At 43.6% G+C, this 18118-nt stretch overlaps 1 protein-coding gene across 1 annotated transcript; it reads left to right on the top strand.

Moving 5' to 3' along the window:
* Positions 1-1638: 1638 nt before the first annotated feature.
* LOC104462560 (caltractin) lies at positions 1639-4468 on the top strand (the record flags this gene model as incomplete). Its single annotated transcript, XM_010074543.1, has 4 exons — positions 1639-1794; positions 3773-3901; positions 4009-4146; positions 4379-4468. Coding segments are annotated over 4 exons (513 nt in total), but the record flags the coding sequence as incomplete, so codon positions are not given.
* Between the last annotated feature and the right edge of the window lie 13650 nt (positions 4469-18118).

Genomic DNA, 18118 nt, shown 5'->3' with positions numbered 1-18118 from the left:
CTCCACCGAGCGCCAGCCCCGGGCAGGCAGCCGTTGGGCTCGCAGGGCTGCGGGGAACTGGCGCGGGGACCGTCGCTGGTGCTTGGTTCCCTCACACCAGGCGGAAGCCAGCGCTGCGGGCAGAAAGGGAAATCTGCCCCTATGGAAACACCCCCATAACCCACAGCATCGCAAAGCACCTCACCTGCTCTCCCGGGGGTGCTGAAGCCAGAGGAAGTATGCCCGGTTAATCCTCTAGCATGTGACCCGTTTCAATGGCACCTGCCAGGCGAGACGGTGAGACAAAATGGATTGGTACAGCTCGGTTTTGAAATAAATCAACCAGGAAGCGATGCATGCACCACTCCTCAGGATCTCCAGATTTTTTCACTAGATTCGTAGGTATACGCACAGGATATAAGAGAAGAGGTTCAGGTAGTGTGTGAGGTGTTTTTTTCTTCTTTGTAGTCAGGAAAATGTCTCATAGGTTTCTCTCAGAGTGGGATATAAGTAATAAAAATCTGATGTCTGGATTAATAGCAGGGAAGAGGAAGAGCTGTGCCACACAAATTGGTTTGCAATCCAAGTTGGGAGGGACGAATCACATTAAAAAAAATTAAAGTTCATTTCCAACTACAACAAAAGGGAATCTTCTGTGTTACACACTGGGTATTTCAAAGGAACATCCCAGCCAAAAACGTCTTAACTATTCATCAGAGGCAAGAGATTGCTCAGAAATAGCCAGAAAATAAATTCCTTTCTTGATATTTATTTACTTTTTTAAAGCCAAACCAGTTGAAGTTGGTGTGGGAAGGACTGCCATACCTTCCATGAACCTGTGCAGATTCAAGACTGAAGGAAGGACTAATATCTGTGTGCTGCTGGTTTAGAAGAAAACCTATACTTCATAAAAAACATCTTTCCTGCTCAGTGGTGTTGGGGGGGAACCACTCTGTACTGCACTAGCTTACACCACAGGCAGGAAAGGTCACAGAAGTGTCCTGGGTAATAATGCACAAGCTCAGCACAAGCAGATTAGTTCTCCCTGTGGCAGAGATTTTGTGTTGATCTCACTGTTAATAGAGCATGTTGTTACCTAGCACCAGAGCGGGTTGGTGGACAGGCAGGCTAGAGCTACACACCTCCCTATAAACTTTGCTCCAACTGAGCAGATGCTCTTGGACATCCCATTTCAGTGCTGACTTTGAGGAGTGTCTGAATTTGAGTCCCACTTACAGTCAAGAACCTATGTAACCAGCCTTTTTAGCTGTGAGGATGATTTACTCGTTTTCCACGTGAAACCTCTCCTGACAAATCAAAGCAACCAGCAGGAGGTGCAGAGGGTCTTAGAGTCACTTCAGTGGAGTATTCATTTTCAGGCTGCCTGCCTCTTGTCTGGCGTTATTCCTTTAACTAATGATCTTTCTGTTTAAAATAGAAAACCTGAAGCCCGGGTGCTTGTTCCCCAGTAACAAAATCTTCAGCTTGTTTTCTTTCTAGAATAACGTAAGAAGATGGGCATGGAGACCCTGTGTTTTGCAGCAGAGAATCCCTCTCACTTCTGCTACAGCTTTACTTGTTGTTATTTATAATTTAGTTGTTTTACATTTTCCCCAGAGTGGCCTATTTCTTGTCTTTTCTCTCCTTCACTTTCTGAAGGCATCCAACTATAGAAAAACTGGCTTAAGTACAGCCCAGAGGAAGAAAAGTGGCTTGAAACCTGAACTTACAGAAGAGCAAAAGCAGGAGATCAGAGAAGCTTTCGATTTGTTTGATACTGATGGATCTGGAAGCATCGACATAAAAGAACTGAAGGTTTTCAAACTTTTTTTTTCTTGGATGGAAATATCTTTGGCCTCAAAATTCTAACTGCATTTTCTGTTTGTCCAGCCCTAACTATTTTAAAATTGTTTTACAGTACAAAAAAGAATAATGACTTGCTCTCATGACTGAATTTGGGGTGTACTACCTGGTTAACCTGACTAAGCTACTGCAGAGCAGACAGGCCTCTCTAATACATAGACAGTAGGTCAGATAGCTTTGAATATCTGAGCATTAGAGGAACTAAGCAGTTCCTCTGTTTAGGTACGCAGTTCACATTCCATTTTTCATGACTGGCCAAGATAATTGTTTCTGGGAAGTGAACTTCTGTTTTGGAATGAATGTTAGAATATCATATTTTTTGCTCATCTCAGAGCTAAACACAGGTTTTACACAAATTCAGGAAAGATACAACCATATTTTCATACACTTGATCCAGAAGTTACCTGGTTTTTAATTTAAAAAAGAACAAAACAGATTTGAATGCATTTCTGTACCAAGTCAGGTAGTGTGTGTGCGCAAGCGCCTATCAATACACACAGCAGTACAAGGAAAAGATTGTTCTCAGTTCTCTCCCTGTTTTACAGGTGTCTGATTTTTTTAAGCCTGAAACTTTTATCTTAATTATCTCATTGACCTTGATTTCTCACATACACACACTCTGCCTCAATTTCTGCGTATGTTGCCTAAAAGCATGAGTTACCTAAGCCTGTGGCTTATCTCAGAATTTATTTGGCAGTACTTAGGCTTTGTTAAGGAGAGCATGTCCTCTGAACACTGAATATATATGTTAAGATATAGTTCTTAAAATGGACTGAAACATTTTAGCATCAACCATTTAGCACTATGTTTTTCTTTTTCAAAATTAATTACAAATACGGATATTTTACCATAGAAAATGTTCCCCTCTGAGAGACAAAACAGAACATTTTCAATTGTCCCACTGCAAGAAAAAATGGTCAGAAAACACACTTCAGTTATATGTGAAGTTTCTGGTAAGTTGTCATCTTCCAGTAGAAAAGTGTTCAGCAAGAAAATTTCTGCCTGATACTAACTACTGATTTCCACTAGAGCGTATAGGAAGAATGAATGTTCACAATTCAGATCTTCCCCTTCTTACATGCTCTTGAAACTTCAGTCTCAGAATTAAATATGCTGTAATCATCTGGCACACCAGGATTGTCAAATTACTAGTAAACACCCAAGCAGCAAAGTCATTATTCTAGGCTGGTGAAACGCTAGAGCCCGGTTTTAAACAATGTTAACATCAAGCATTTGTACAACAATCCGCACAAGAACTGCTTTTACAAAGTAATACTTCGCTTGTGCTCTGTAAGGCTCAGGAGGTTTGATTTGCTTTTCCTCAACTATCACAGCAGTCAGTCTTTTGATTTGCTGAGGTTGAGACTTGGGGAACATTGCCAGTTGCCTGCCCCCTCCCGGTGCCCCCTCCCTGTCGCTTTTCCCCACATTATCACCAAAAGCTATGCATATGGATTTCTTCTATCTCTGGGTACTGGATTGTTTAAGTTAACTGCATGTAATTCTGCACCCATCAAAATTAATGGGCATTCTTCCCTAAATTTCAAATGGAGTGAGATCACATCCCTGGTCTCCAACCTCCCTTCAAGTCTTTGATAATCCAGTCCCTTTAGGAACCACATTGAAAATAAATCTGTAGTTCAGAAATGTGGATTGGAACCTACACCTAATTCAGATACAAAAAGTTTTTCTTACTTTCTAAAATATACCCATGTTCCACATGGATCTAAAGAGAAAATATGAGTGAGTGTTAAGAATATCACACCTACACTAGTAGTATTTGGAAAGCTGAAACAGGTAAGAGAGATCAAGATGTTTTCATTGCAGTGAGTTGTTATTACAGTTTGGATGAGGAAGTTAAACAAGCTTTAGTGCAGCTGCTGTCACGATAATTCTGGTAGCCTCCTAATCAAATTGTTTTTTGGCACAGGTTGCAATGCGTGCTTTAGGCTTTGAGCCAAAGAAGGAAGAAATTAAGAAAATGATTGCAGATATTGACAAAGAAGGAAGCGGCACCATTGATTTTGAAGACTTTTTGGCTATGATGACACAAAAAATGGTAGGAATTCTTAACAGAAATTCATATGACAGCATAAAAAAAACCTAAAAAGAAGTAGCTCTGTGGTGGGTATTTTATAATTAATGTATGTTTTACTCTTGTTTTAGAGTGAAAAGGATTCAAAAGAAGAAATCTTGAAAGCTTTCAGATTATTTGATGATGATGGGACAGGAAAAATTTCATTCAAAAACTTGAAAAGGGTTGCCAAAGAGCTGGGAGAAAATTTAACAGATGAAGAACTTCAGGTAAATTCTGATTTGCCAGAGCTTTCTGAACAAGCACAGACCAGTCCTTTAGCTCTTGAGGATTGGCTGGAAATTTATGCCCATACAAAAAGGGCTGAGAGTTCAGAAATATGAAGAACAATCAAATACATAGTTATATTTTCACATGATATGCTTCTGATAATGTTTTTGATAATGCAGGATCTTGTGTTTAGAGTCCAGTGCCTGAACAAATATATAATGTATTTTGTAGGAAATGATTGATGAAGCTGATCGAGATGGAGATGGAGAAGTAAGTGAGCAAGAATTTTTGAGAATCATGAAGAAAACTAGCTTATATTAATATTCATTGCCTTGCTATAGCACCGCTCCAAAAGATAACCTGGAAAAGTCTTAAAAAGTGGCCTTGTGTCTCCTGCATATTTTCTGCCATATAAAGAAAATCTGAAAGGACGTATTTTTGTGTCATTCTTCTTTTTCAAAGTTAATTGAGGAAGGGGGGCTTCAGTACCTACAACTGTTAAAATGAGATATTGCAGCAGTGAAAAGGAAGGATGAACTGAACCTGCAAGCTAGGGTTTCAACAATTTCATTGATTGCCACTCTGGATAAAGAATGCTGTGTTTCAGTTATTTAATTGAAAGACATTTCACTTAATATGTGAAGATTCCCACTGCTTCTGGGAAAGGGCAGTTTTGACTTTCCCAAGGATACAGATTGAAGATACAAGCACAGTATTTTTTTTTTTCCTTTTAAGGCTTTTGGTTATCTTTTGGTATTTGTCTCCTTTACTTCCACGAAAGACTCTAAAACCAATTGTATATCTGTGTTTACTTCTGTATAAAACTGTTTTGCCATGGCAAATTGATTTTGGACCTAATGGTAAGCAAATGTAGATAACCAGATCTGGTTCTTCATTTGAAGCTGTGTGCCATCAGTAGATGTTCTTTTGTTATCTGATCATCCGAAACCTGGTTTACTTGAATGTAACCTGCTTGGATTACCACGGTTTATTGTATAACTAGTCAACATCTTGTGTCGTTGTTACTCCCAAGACATTACAGAGCTGCTGTTACGCCAGGATTTCAGGCACCTAAATACTTCAGTTCTGTGGCACAGCAGGGTAAATTCTGTCTTTGGCTACTTACACTCAAGTTGTAGGGAGGACTTGCATCTGAAGTGAAAAAATAGCTCACTTCGGAAATCTGTGAAATGCTGAAAATATTTAGATCCATGCAATCTAAATTCATTTCAGACATCACAGGTTTGGGGTTTTTTTTAGGTGTACCTTCATTTTCTTGAATATTTCTTGCATATACTGTCAATCTGAGATTTACTGGAGAGCCACATTTCCTTCTGTATTATGGTGACACAGCAGCGACATACAACATAACATCCACTTATGTGGTTCTGTGGGAGGGTTTATCTTTGGTCCTGATTAGACAATTGGCTTCAAAACTGCAGGGAAATTGAATAATCCTAAATCATGTCTCTCTCAAATAAGACACCTGAAGGAGAGTTTGTTACAGCTCATAGCGAGGGGCAAGTAGGTAGCAAAATATCAGAAGCGTTCAGTGGGAAGAGGAAGGAAAAAAAAACAGTATTTTCACTAGTATCTGTTAAGATCCCTCTTTTCTTCAGGCAGCTTCTGCTGCTTAACAGCACTACCAAAGCTTGTAGAAGAAAGGAAGAGCCGGGATTAGCTCCTTATTAGAGCTGCTTCAGCTCTCACGGGCTGTAAGGGCCCAGGAGGGGGACAATCAGTTTCCTTAGCCAAAAGGAGAAGTGTTCATTTACCTAACAACTTCTTGGCACGCAGATGTGGCCCTGGCACATTCTGCCCCAGTCCTCTGGGTTCTGTACTCTGAACAACACTCTCTAAATAGAGCCCTGTAACGTGTTCTCCCACAGGCTTAAACCTGTGGGAGAACAGGGATTGTCTAGGACCCTGGAAAACTCAGACACCCGTGAAGTGGCAGTAAATGTAACCTATAGTACTATAAGTGTTTTAAAATGTCTATTAACTTTGTACAAGTGTGAAATAAAACTGTTTTGCAAGGTAAGGACTTTGTCTGCTTTATAACTTGGTGTGCTTACTATGCAAACTAAATTTGCAAAAATAATTTTAAAGTGCTAAATGGTTCACCAAATACATCTTTTCTTTCTAAGAGAAATTATTAGGTGCAGTAGTCTATCACACAATTCCTCTCCCTCTTCCACTACGCTGATTAAAAGTTTCTAGTACTAAGCACTTATATTCAGAAAGGGAAATTTGAAGTTCTAGTTGATTATGGGGAATCCCAGAGCCTATTAGAGTGACTGTACTTTTTTTAATGCTGCCACAGGAAGAGATAGATGACTATTGTTTACCTATGATGCATGCCACTTGTCTCTTCCTGTTCTAATCCCATTACTTGACTTCTTAAGACAGGAAAAAGACACACAATCATACCTACCATCTATACTACAATGACAAAATGTTATTTCTGGCTTTCCCATTAATCTCTTAAGTCTGGAATGTTGGGCAGTGGCTGTATTAGCACAGAACTTGCAAGTATTAACGTAATAGAAAAAGCATCTCATGCTGCTTTAGTTCGCGTGATAGGGAGGGATATCTTGCCCCCTCTAGCCACATGCACGGAGTACAACAACTAACAGCAGTATCACAGTATCCACAGCAGCGCTGTGGTTCCGCACAAATTATTTTCAGTATCCTTGTGAATCCTTCCTGACTCTTCTGGAATTTTATCTTTTCCATTTCTATACGTGGTGGAGTAAAAGGAGCCTGCTCTAAGCCAAAGGGAGAACTCAAGAGTTAGGTTTGTGGGAGGACCAGGTGCTGAACTGTCCATTTAGGAATTTAATCCTTTTACTGTGCTGGAGACAGTGACTTGGATCAATGAATGACCACAAAGAAAATTCTACAGTACCATACTACTTAAATCCATTCCATCCTCTGGCTGATACCTTTGGCAATCTTTGCAAGCCTGTCAGCATGATGTATTGCCTTTAGTTGGTGTAATTTTTTGCAGTGATCCATTCTCCCAAAATATCAATGTTAAAGCCACATCAGGACCACTGAGACAGCATCCAGGTATCATTGCCAGTGGCCCTCCTGCTCACTCAGAACTTATTCTCCTTGCTACAATTTGTTTGAAAATTATTTTTGTTTTCTTACACAGATAAAAACAAATGAAGATGAGAAAATACTGCTCCTTAGATGCTTCAAAACACAAGCTTCATTTCAAAACCTAGTTATATGAGCTAACAGAAACTAGCCACAGCTGTTTGACGCATTTTACAAAAATCAGGCAGGGAGGGTAAATCATCAGATTGTTAGGGATGTTTGTCAGACATCCTTCAAAGCCAGTGACCAGGCAGGCACAACCTGCATGCCTCCTGGAGTAAGGCAGCGAACAAACTGCCCTGTCTATAGGCTGGGATGATCCTTGACACTTAAGCAAAGAATCCCTATGAGGATCATTGTTAAAAGATAGCTTCCTTTTTGTCACATATATCAATCTAAGCGGCATAGCTGTGAGTGGACAGTCACACCCAACATCAATACCATATGCCAGTGCCCGGAGTGATGGGGCACACGCTTGTAGGAATCGCTCCTGTAACAAGAAGGCCATGACTGCCCCTTCGCTACAGCCTGAAGTTACTGTGAAAGGCTCTGCTGAGCAGGCACAAAACTCTGCTTTCAGTGAGCACTACATGCTCTGCTTAACTCGAGGATGCACTCCTAAATTGTTACATTAAGGAAAGATGTAAAAGTCTTCTCTGTCTTATAAGGGAATAAAGAACAGAGATCTGAGAGTGTGACAGTCTCGCTAGAGGGCATTCAGTTACTAACGTGCAAGATGAGTGATGCTTATTTCCCTCCTCTGTGGCTTTTAATGACGACCGAAAGTAGGCTAACAAACACCAGCCAGCCAGGGCTTGAAATATGCGGTTGGACACAATTATTTTTTTCTCAAAGAGGAACACAAGGCTTCTCACACAACTCAAGTGCAAAATACTGTAATTATTAGTTGGTTGTTAAAAGCTAAACCCCCAAACCACACTTTCTGAAACTCCCACTCTGTATCAATAATTACAGACACACTCTCAGGGGAGCAGAAAACTGAATCTGCTTTTCACCCAGTCCCCCTGAGTGCTCTGACCACTTCTCTGTAGAGTTATTTTTCTCTCTTTGGGAATATTGCTATCAAATGGAACCACTGGAAGCAGAGAGACAGAGACAGACCTGCTGCAGCATGCTTTGTGGCCCTCCCTTGGGATGTGGGAAAGCTGAAATCACGGCCTTGCTTCGTGTCAAGAGGAACAAGGATTTGAGAATTAGACCCTTGTCCCCAAGGTGAGTGTGCTGACCTTTAGGACACCGGGATGCACCTTATTCCAATGGCCTTGTGGGGTGGAGTGTGACAAAGAAATATGTTTTCGGGAAGCTGCCTGGCCAAAGCAAGCATGATAGATGGACACCTGCCTTCAACTTAAAGGTAGCTCAGAGTATCAAGAGCTTGACAGCTCACACTTACTGCTGAGAAAATACAGGAGGCCCATGAGGAAGAGATGTGGAGGTTGGGTAGAGCAAGACAGAGGACCTGCAAAGTTTGATGCTTCACTACCCAATGTATATGTGCCCCATTCCTTAAGCGGTGCAAAGAGAATGAGGGTTTTAAAGTGATGATCCAAACCTCTGCTGAGTTGGGAGCCCAGCAGAGCTGGTGCACAAAAAACCTGCTCCCACCAGAACCATCCATGAGCCGTTCAGACTTCATCCTGAATGGTACAGAGGGGGTGCCTACCTTTAAGAGCCTCAGCCCTTTTTTCACTTTTGCTCCTCGATGATTTCAGGGGTCCACTGAAGGGGAGTTGGGGACCTAGAACTGTAGCTCTTGACCTCTCTGGGGTTCTGGCTCCCGCTAATTACTAAACTTGAAATTGTTCAAGTCATTTTTTGTTTGTCTGGATTAGATTTGACATTGCAAATAAGAACAAATCAAACTTGTCAAACCTGAGCTGCAAATGTGCAAGATTCCGAGCACAGCCCTAACAGTTTCACATGCATTTATTTTCCCCCCATGCTGGATGCATGTGCATGCACACACATACTGTATATGGACATGCAGTCTTGTCACTATTAGAGTTTCACATTCTTTTGACATGCAAATGTACATTTAGAAGCTTCACTTGGAAGGAGGATGGGTTTGCTGTAACATTTTAGTCCCAAATAGAACAGGATCTGTGTACTGTAGAGTCACCATGGAGCAGAAGTCTAGCGCTTCTTTCCCTGGAGTGAAAATCCCAGTGGGCTGTGACCAAGAACAAAGTCAAGGGAAGGGTGGGATAGATACTTGCTGCTCCAGTGCTATGGCTAAGAGCTATGGGGCAAGGCTCTGCTGCAGGGCATCGCCGGCATATTTGATCAAGCTTTTGAATGGCTCGGTTTGGTAGCAGGGCTAAGCTCATCCCTGTAGCATGGTGTTCAAAGGCAATGCCTGCCCCATAGCCCACAGCATGCAGGGCTCCCAGACGGGAACACAATTCATCGCACGAGTCTGCTGTAGGCACGTGGGCTGCCCAGGTGGCCAAGGGCCAGCAGGGGCTGGGGGAACTGGCATGGGAGCTCCTAGTACCAGGTTGAGGGTCCGCAACAAACTGGGGCAGTCTCAGTGAGCTGGCCCTTTTTCTCAAGGCCACTTTACTTCCTTTGCAAGGTTCTGACCTGTTGTAGTAGTGACATAAGTTTCACTATAAAAAACATCCTCCCAGCATTAAATAAAGCAAAAAACCAGATTGCTGTAGGAAACAAATGCAACACCTAACTTAGCCCATTCCCAACATCATTTTACAGTACTCTCTGCCCCAAAACATAGCTTAGTGCAAACAAAACCAGCAAAATTTATGCATCCATACTATTGTATGAAGTTCCTTCCTAGTATGTTTCCTTCTCCACCTGCCTCCGTTCAATATCCTCAACAGAGAAAACAGATACATGCTTTCCTGTAAGTTCTTTCAGGCTTCCAAATGAGAAGTACCATGAAAGATCTAAACATCAAGGAAAAACAGACTGCAACCACTGCAGATCTGATTTCAAAACACAAGAAAGCATTTCAGTACAAACAAGCAATGTTTCTACCGACTTTTAAAAACATGGTATCAGATCATCTCAATTTCAGTTTTTAGAAGTCTGTGGTCCCATGTTAAAACAAAACCTAAGGTGACAGGTCCAGATGTTTCCTCTTTAGACAGCTTATGCCATGATCAGCGAAAGAAGAAATCCACAGAAGCATGGTTTCCCCACATCTTTTGAATGTTTTGTTTAAATCAGTCCATACAGTGTAGTTATGTCAGGTCGAAGATGATTGCTGCAGATGATTGCTCCTTTTGGAAAGGGAAGTGCACAATTATTTTTTTTTCCTATCAAGTTAACTAAATTAATACAGGACCCATGTACGGGTCACACAGAACTATCTTGTTTATCTTAAAAACGTATCCACACTAAACTCAGCATCTGGATTTCTTTCATTCATTCTGTTTCAAATTTCTTATGGGGCCTCTCTGCAACTTGGAGTAGGCAGGACTCGTGGCCAGAAAATTGCCATAGTTGAGAATAGTGTTTGGTAAACATAACCCTTACATGGCTATTCTTCAGCTTCCTTCTTCATATTAGGAACCAATAAAGTAGTCAACAAAATGGCCGATCGGTTTGAATATTATTTCCATTCATGCTGCAAAATAAATATTTTTGTGAAATCCTGATAAACTAGGTCACTACATGGGTGAAGTAAGCACTTAGGATCCTTCTATGGAAAATGATTTTATTATTGTTTACAGTATTAAAAATAGTGATACTACAAATCTAAGAGAAAATGAGTTGAAAATGCTTATGTATTAAAATTAAAGGATCTTTTCCCAGAAATGAAACAGCTTTTAGAAGGGGGGTGGGAAGAAACAAGTATTCTTATTCTTCCTAGTACCAAATCAAGAGGCAACAGATGTATTCAACAGGATATTATTTATTACATGGGGATTTTTGCGCAAAGATTCATAATTCTCCTGACTATCAAATGCCATGCAATGCTATGACTCACCGAGTCAAGATCTAGGATGGTTCAATCCTGACCACCTCCTGATAAGGGTTCAGCATCATCTATTCCTATTGCCTTCAGCAGGTTAGCACTTTTGCAAAATTGGGCCCTAGACAACGAAGGCTTTAGGTATGGGCTTCCTATTTCCTGCGGTGGATTTGTGTGGGTGGCCTTGTTACCAGAAATCCATACTCCTACACAGCAACTTCTGACTGTGTTTCTGCAGAAATGACTATGATGCAAGGAATGAAATATTTTAAAAATAAAAATCATGTGTTTGTTTCTCCAAACCAGTTAGGATATCTCCTGCTGGCGAGATTAACTTCTTCACCTCCTGTGCGGCAAAATTAAGAGCAGTGTGGAGAAAAAAAGGATTAAGGCTTGCAAAGATACCATGGCTTGGGCTGCTGTGCACACCGAGAGGGGACAGCCCGTCTGTACTGTCCCTTGCCCACTGCCAGTGGCTGAGTCACTGGCCCAGCCTGCAGAGCTTCTTGCTGCTGCATTTCGCAGCCATCCTGTGCCTCGCAGCCAGGAAAATCCCACATCCTCCCAGTGGGTGTAGGAAATGCATCTGCAGCCTCTGGATGCATCTCCACCAAAAACAAAGGGGAGACTGTGGTGCAGGCGGTGTCCACAGGCTCGGGGCCAGTGTCCTGGGACCTTGCTGACAGCATACCAGCTCCCAGGGCAGAAAAAGCATTGCCTGCCCACAGCCCCATGGGTTTGCCAACCCCAATGCTGTAAGGTGCATGACCAGCACAACCACGCTGCATAGGGACCTGCCAGGGCCACCAGCTGGTTTCCCACCTCTCCTGTCCCAGCCCGTCCTGTCTCTCTGCTCTTTGGTGAGGTGGAGGTGGCACCTAGCCTTTACTTGTCTTCCCCACAGGCCATCCAACCCAGGCTTTTTGCCTTCAAGCACAGGGGCTTACAGAAGTCACTGGTCTTGCCAGCTGCTGTGGTCAGCATAGCCCTGCTGGGCTCCAGTGAAGGTCACCAGAGATGCTCCTCTCACCTCCCACCTGTCTTGGCTCAGTCAGACAATCTCCATGAACAGATGGTTGCAGAGGTGGGTGCCATCCAGCCAGGGCAGCTTCAGTCTCCAAATTTGCCAATACCAGCTGATTACTGTCAAAACTGCTTCAGCAGATGGCTCTGCAAGCACACTGCTGGGAAAGCAACTGAAGATGTTGCTCACAGATCCATACTGTTTCCTTCTACAAGTTCCCTGCAGCACTTGCCAAGGTCATGTTGAGAGTGGCATTATTCCGAGAAGATCACCAACATCCTGGGTCAGGCAGCCAGAGCCTGGCTCTCCAGTCTAAGGTTGAGTATTGCTCTTGGGAAAGAAAACACAGGGGCAGACTGACATGGGTTTGCCCAGCTGTCTGGGCAATTGCTCCAGACACAAGCTCTTTTGAGAAGCTGCTCCTGTGAAGTTGACATCAAAAGCTGTCACCCTCAAATGTGTGACCACACACACAGGTGACAGCAGAGCTGGCATAGGGAAGGATTGCCTTAGGAAAGCGATCCAACAGCCTTTGTCAGTCCTATGCAGTACAAGCCCTCCCACCCACAGTCTCCAACAGCTTCTAAACCACTTAGCTCAGCACTGCCATCCGCTCCTGAGCCAACCCTGCTCCCAATGCAATCCTCCTTCGCTGGCACCATGCTGCCTCAGAGGCTGCTTCTCCTTCTCTTTGTGCCTCCTTAGGAAAGCTGCTGCCCCTGCGCCTCCAGCACTGTCCTCCCATTGTGTTTAACCACCTGTGCTTCTCCTAGGAAGGTTAAGAAGCAAGACCACGCAGGAAATAAAGAAGAGAAAAATTCTCCTGGCATCCATTCCCCGTCACATTTGTTCCATGCTCACATTGACCAAAACAGGAAAGCACAGAGAGAAAATAGCTGCATGTGAAGGGAAAAACAAACCAGCCTTTCCTAGCTCCGTCTCGACATGTATTTACTAGACCAAGTGCTTTGACCCAGCCTGATGGGCAGACAAGAGAGCCTGCCTTTGTATTCTGTGCCAAGGAGGGAGAAATGAGGCCCAGCGAGTACTTTACCATTACCGGGGCACCACTTGGATGTTTTAACACTTGTGTTCAACACCAGCATTTTCTTCTGAGGAGGTGTCACAGGGGTTGGCTCCTCCGCCAGCCTGGCTGGGGAGAAGCTAACTGCTCAGGGAAGAGCTGGGTACACCACAGCTTCCCCCTTTGTGGGGTTCATCACAAACCTTATCAGACAAACTATTTTATAGTGATGACAAAGTAGTTTTTTACAGGTACTTTATGGCCACCATCTGGGATGTTTCTAAATCTACAGCTGCATTCTTGGGGTGAATTTCCTTTTACAGGTTGGAGTTAGAGTGAATTTGTATCAACGAATAGCATGTGAGTTGCTGGCTCATTGTCCTGGAGTTCAAAAGTTTAAGGTGGTTTTTGAATACCACCTGAAAACATAAAGGAGGCAGACGAGTTACTTTTAACTTAGAAAATAAATTGTTTTTAAGAATGAAGCACTGATTCAAACTGAATCTAGGTATTTAATGGAAAATGGAGTTTAGGACAGTAATTTGTGTGGCATTGTTGCCATCCTGAAACTTTCGTAGTTCAAAAGGTGGCATAAGTCTTTGACAAAAATGAAATTGTTTCACACTTATTTCAGCAGTTTCCATTGAGATATTGGTTTGTTCAAGGCACCATCTCTTTAAAAACATTACATCAAATTCAGTAGATTTTACTTGATAATGCTCACCGAGTTCCTAGCAATTACCACGATTTATTATTTGCATAGGAGATTTTTAGGGACTACCCAAGCAGAACCGTAATAGCCCCATGCCCTAGAAAGCTTTCAGCCTCAGCAGACAGTTGGTAACAGACAGATGATACATAAGGCAGTACTGGCCAGAAATCCAAGGAACGTTAACGTCCTTCTGATAATAACTTCTTAGAAAAGGGACATTTCCAAAAGCCATCTGAAGAGGACTGAAATTAGGATGCTTTGAAAATACCAAAAAATATGTAAGAAGAAGGTGATAGAGCCTTGGAGCACAGGTCAGTAAGAGACGGAAGAGAACACAAGCAACAGTAAGCAAGAGCTTATCACATCTGGCCTTGGATGAACAGGCATTCTACTTGCATCTAATACAACAGAGCAGAGAGGTATCACAGAAATTATTTAAGCTAAGAGGCAGGCTTGTAAAATTAGTTTTGCTGGAGCAGGCAATGACTATGTGAAAACCAAGAAGAACCCCACAATAACAGAGATACAAGAAGAAAGTTTATCTCTGCGAATAAAGCCTTTATGCTACTGCATACACACATCCAGATTTAAGCATAACCTGGATACGGAGCAGTCCCACTAAATGATGCCCAAGTTTCAAGTCTGAGTGAGAGGCAAGACGCCAGGGCTTTAATAATCAAACAGCAAGTACAGCCAGCTCTCAGTTGTCTGTGGGTGTCTAATCCACGTTGCAGACTAGCTGTGCTGCAATTGTGAGACACGGAAAGAGTCCCAGTGCAGAGCCAGCAGATTCAGGCAGAAGCCAAGCAAACAAAGATATACAGCTCTCCAGGTCTGCAGAGGTCCAAACAAAGTTTTTGTGCTTTTGGGCAGGACTGCTCCTAAATTACCAACTTGCAGATTAGTTGCTGTGATGAAAAAAACAAAACAAAACCAAACATACAAAACCAAAAACACAACTTTTGGGTGCTTTTGCTTGTTGCAGCTCGGAGTTTTGGGTTCCTGGATCACTTGGGAAAGCAAGCAAAGGCTTTGCAACTACGTAGAGCCAGCATGCATCTGGCAACACGGGGTATGACAAGCCCTGATGGATGCTGTAGTTATTGATATGGAGACACCCAGGTTGCTGCCATGGGGCCAACACACCAGGCAGAGGGAAGCTGAGCTGGGCGTGATCAATCTTGCTCCACCTCTCTGCAGACTGTCAAGGTGGCTATACTCTGCATTCTCTGATACCCCTCTGCTATTTGGTTTTGTCACTACACAAGACCTCCCAGTCCCTTCTCTACTTGTGAGCTGCCACGCCAACATCAGACTAGTGGTAAATGCTAAGAGGTGCTAGCTGTGCTGAGCTTGAGCTTATGAGATACTGACTTAATCATCCTCGGACTAGAAGGACCCAGCATGACACTGACCTAGTGAGAATTTGGGGTGGCTACAATGTCTGGGACTGAAGGTGCCCTCTTACTGCCTTGTGCTGGGTCATGTACTCCGCTGTGCTTCCTGTACCTGCCTGGGCTTAGCAGTGGTGAGCTGTCAGTAACCACAGCACTACGACTAACGTGACACACCACACTACGCTCATGAGAACTGTAAGATCCTTTTCTAAGCCTGACAGACTAGCAGTTGGGACGGGAAGAGCATGAATCTCCTTCTCTGCCTTGGGAAACCCATGGAGCCTCCAGCAGGGAGTTATAAAGAGGTGTGGATAGCAGCAACAGCAACTCGTATGTAACACACTAGAGGGCATTGGGAAACAACTCACAGCAAACTGCAGAGGAGTATCACATCAGGGAGTTACCATGCCGTTTCCAAGACAGAAGGTGGGGGGGCATGAAATGGATTTGCCAATTCCTCCTGCCTCCTCCGTCACAATCACTTTGCCCATCCAACTTAAATTGTGACTGTGCACATATATCCCTGAACAGATCCACAGTAACATACAGCCACCTTTGCTGTTGCTTCTGCAAAGCTCTTCCCCAGCACCAGATTACTCCTACTGTTTCTCTTCTAGGTGTGTATAGGCTGCAAACTGGCACTTTCCTCATTGCCTTTGGCATAACGTTCTTTAGTTTTCAAAGCAATGCAATTCCTAGGCCTTGCTGGGGGTGCTGCTCACTCCTCCCCACCCAGTGCCTGCTGTCCTGGCCACAGCCCACCCCTGGAGGCAGCAGCTCCCCTGCCTGCTCACATCGCTGCACTCTGCTCACCCCCAATGAGCCTGGTTCTTTCTCTACCTCATTCTGCACCTCCTCCTACACTGTCAGCTGCTTCACATCCCCTCTGCTACACATGGATTTGCACCAATTTCACAGATCATGTTATTCTTGTACAGTAATACAAGCCCTCAGAATAGCATGGGGTTTTTCCCTGGTGTCCTTTACAGTGGCAAGCTGACCAGGCACAACTACTCCTGAACTGGTGTTACAGAGACCACTCAGGGTGTTGCAGGACTCAACCAACTACTTGACTTAACTTGGTATCAGTTTAATCAGTGCAGCCTGGGTGCACCCAAGCAAACCCCGCTGTTTGTAGCTGCCTGCAGGGCATGCTGTACAGAAGAAGGAAGAGCTGCAGCTGATTCTGAGCACATCCCCCCTAGATTGCTAAAGGAAAAGATTTCACAGTCATGTGTGCAAGGAGTAACTCAATAAGCACTTGGTAAGAAACTCTGCATGTAAGAGTGCAAAGCAAATACCCAGCCACAGGCAAGGGACGGGCAAACTGAAACCTTCCTGTAGCCAGATGGGCAGCCGGGCAGAGACAGGTCACCAGGGCAGTCCTGATCTGAGCAAGGCAGGATCCACATCAGGACAGCAAATTCATGGGACACAAGGATGTCTGCGTGACCCTGGGGGACTATGATCTAAGGATTAACTCTAATGGAGTCAATCTGAATTTATGCCAAAGTCATCTGTTTTCCAGTTTCCCCCTTCCTTATACACTTACTCTGCAGGAAGAGGGGAATTATATTATATCTAACCTTCATCTTTATGTTTGCTTGAACTATTACAAAAACAGGCATCAGTCACCAGAAGCAGGACTTTCAAAGTACTGGGTTGTCTGTACACCTCTGTGTCAGTAGGACATCAGTTCTACCACTGCAAGCACCCCAGGCTCCTGTTTACCATTTCTGTCCATCCTTCCCCTTCTCCACCAGTTTTTAATAAAGAGTGGATATGCTTGTTCTTCAGAATCCATACTCCTACAACTCCATGCTTACCTCAAGACATACTTCCACGTGTTCCCCTCATTCCAAAACTGCCCAAAGGGGCAAAGTCACAGCCATGGCCACTGGGGAGCTGTTAAGACACATCTACAGGATTTAGAAGCACAGGTTCTGCTTACCCTCAGCATGACTCCTAATGGTAAATATCTCTGACATTTTCACAAATTTCCCTTTTAAAAGTTAAAAACTTAATTCAAAAGGAGACTTAGATTAATTCATTCCTTTAGCTGAAGAATAGCCCAAAAGAGCATTGTTTCAAGTCACAAACACGAGGCACATACCAGACAGCAATGGAAGAAGTTCCTCCAAGGTTTAGGAGAAGGGCAGGGAAAAAAAAAAGAAGGGAACCACCACGGTCACTTGAGCAAGTTCTGAATCCAAATCCCTTCCAACACCCAAAACTGACTGGCACAAAGGTATATGCATCTTTAAACACATGATGCGTTGCACCTTTTGGTCATAGGTGGCTGCTTGTTTTACACGGCTGTGGAAATGCATCTGAGGGATTACTTTTGACAGATACTGATCTTCATTAACCAGATGACCAGCATCCTCCCCTCTCCTCCCCACTTCATGTTAAGACAATCTCCTGCGAGGCCTCCCTGGCCAGTCCCAGGGAGAGCTCCCAGCCCTCTCTCAGAACAAGGACCAGGACTGAAACCCTTCCTGTAGCTTCTCCTAAGATGATTTTACATAATTTCCCTATTTCTTCAGCTGGCCCTAGCTCTGCTCTACCTCTCTTGGACATCTTACAAACCTGGAAAGGGCTCATCCCCTGTCTGGGAGCCAAGGACTCCCCAGCAGAGACATCCCTCTGCCAGCCTGACAGAGGAAAACTTTCCTGCTAGCAAGGCAAGACATTGCCCTCTCCCGATCTATGAACCAGGTGAAAACAAGGCTCAGCAGAGTTCAGTTGGGT

The sequence above is a fragment of the Pterocles gutturalis genome, unplaced genomic scaffold (assembly GCF_000699245.1).
Source record: "Pterocles gutturalis isolate BGI_N339 unplaced genomic scaffold, ASM69924v1 scaffold24597, whole genome shotgun sequence".
Classification (NCBI taxonomy): domain Eukaryota; kingdom Metazoa; phylum Chordata; class Aves; order Pterocliformes; family Pteroclidae; genus Pterocles; species Pterocles gutturalis.
The sequence above is the reverse complement of the archived record's forward strand: the minus strand, read 5'-3'. Positions and strand labels throughout refer to the sequence as shown.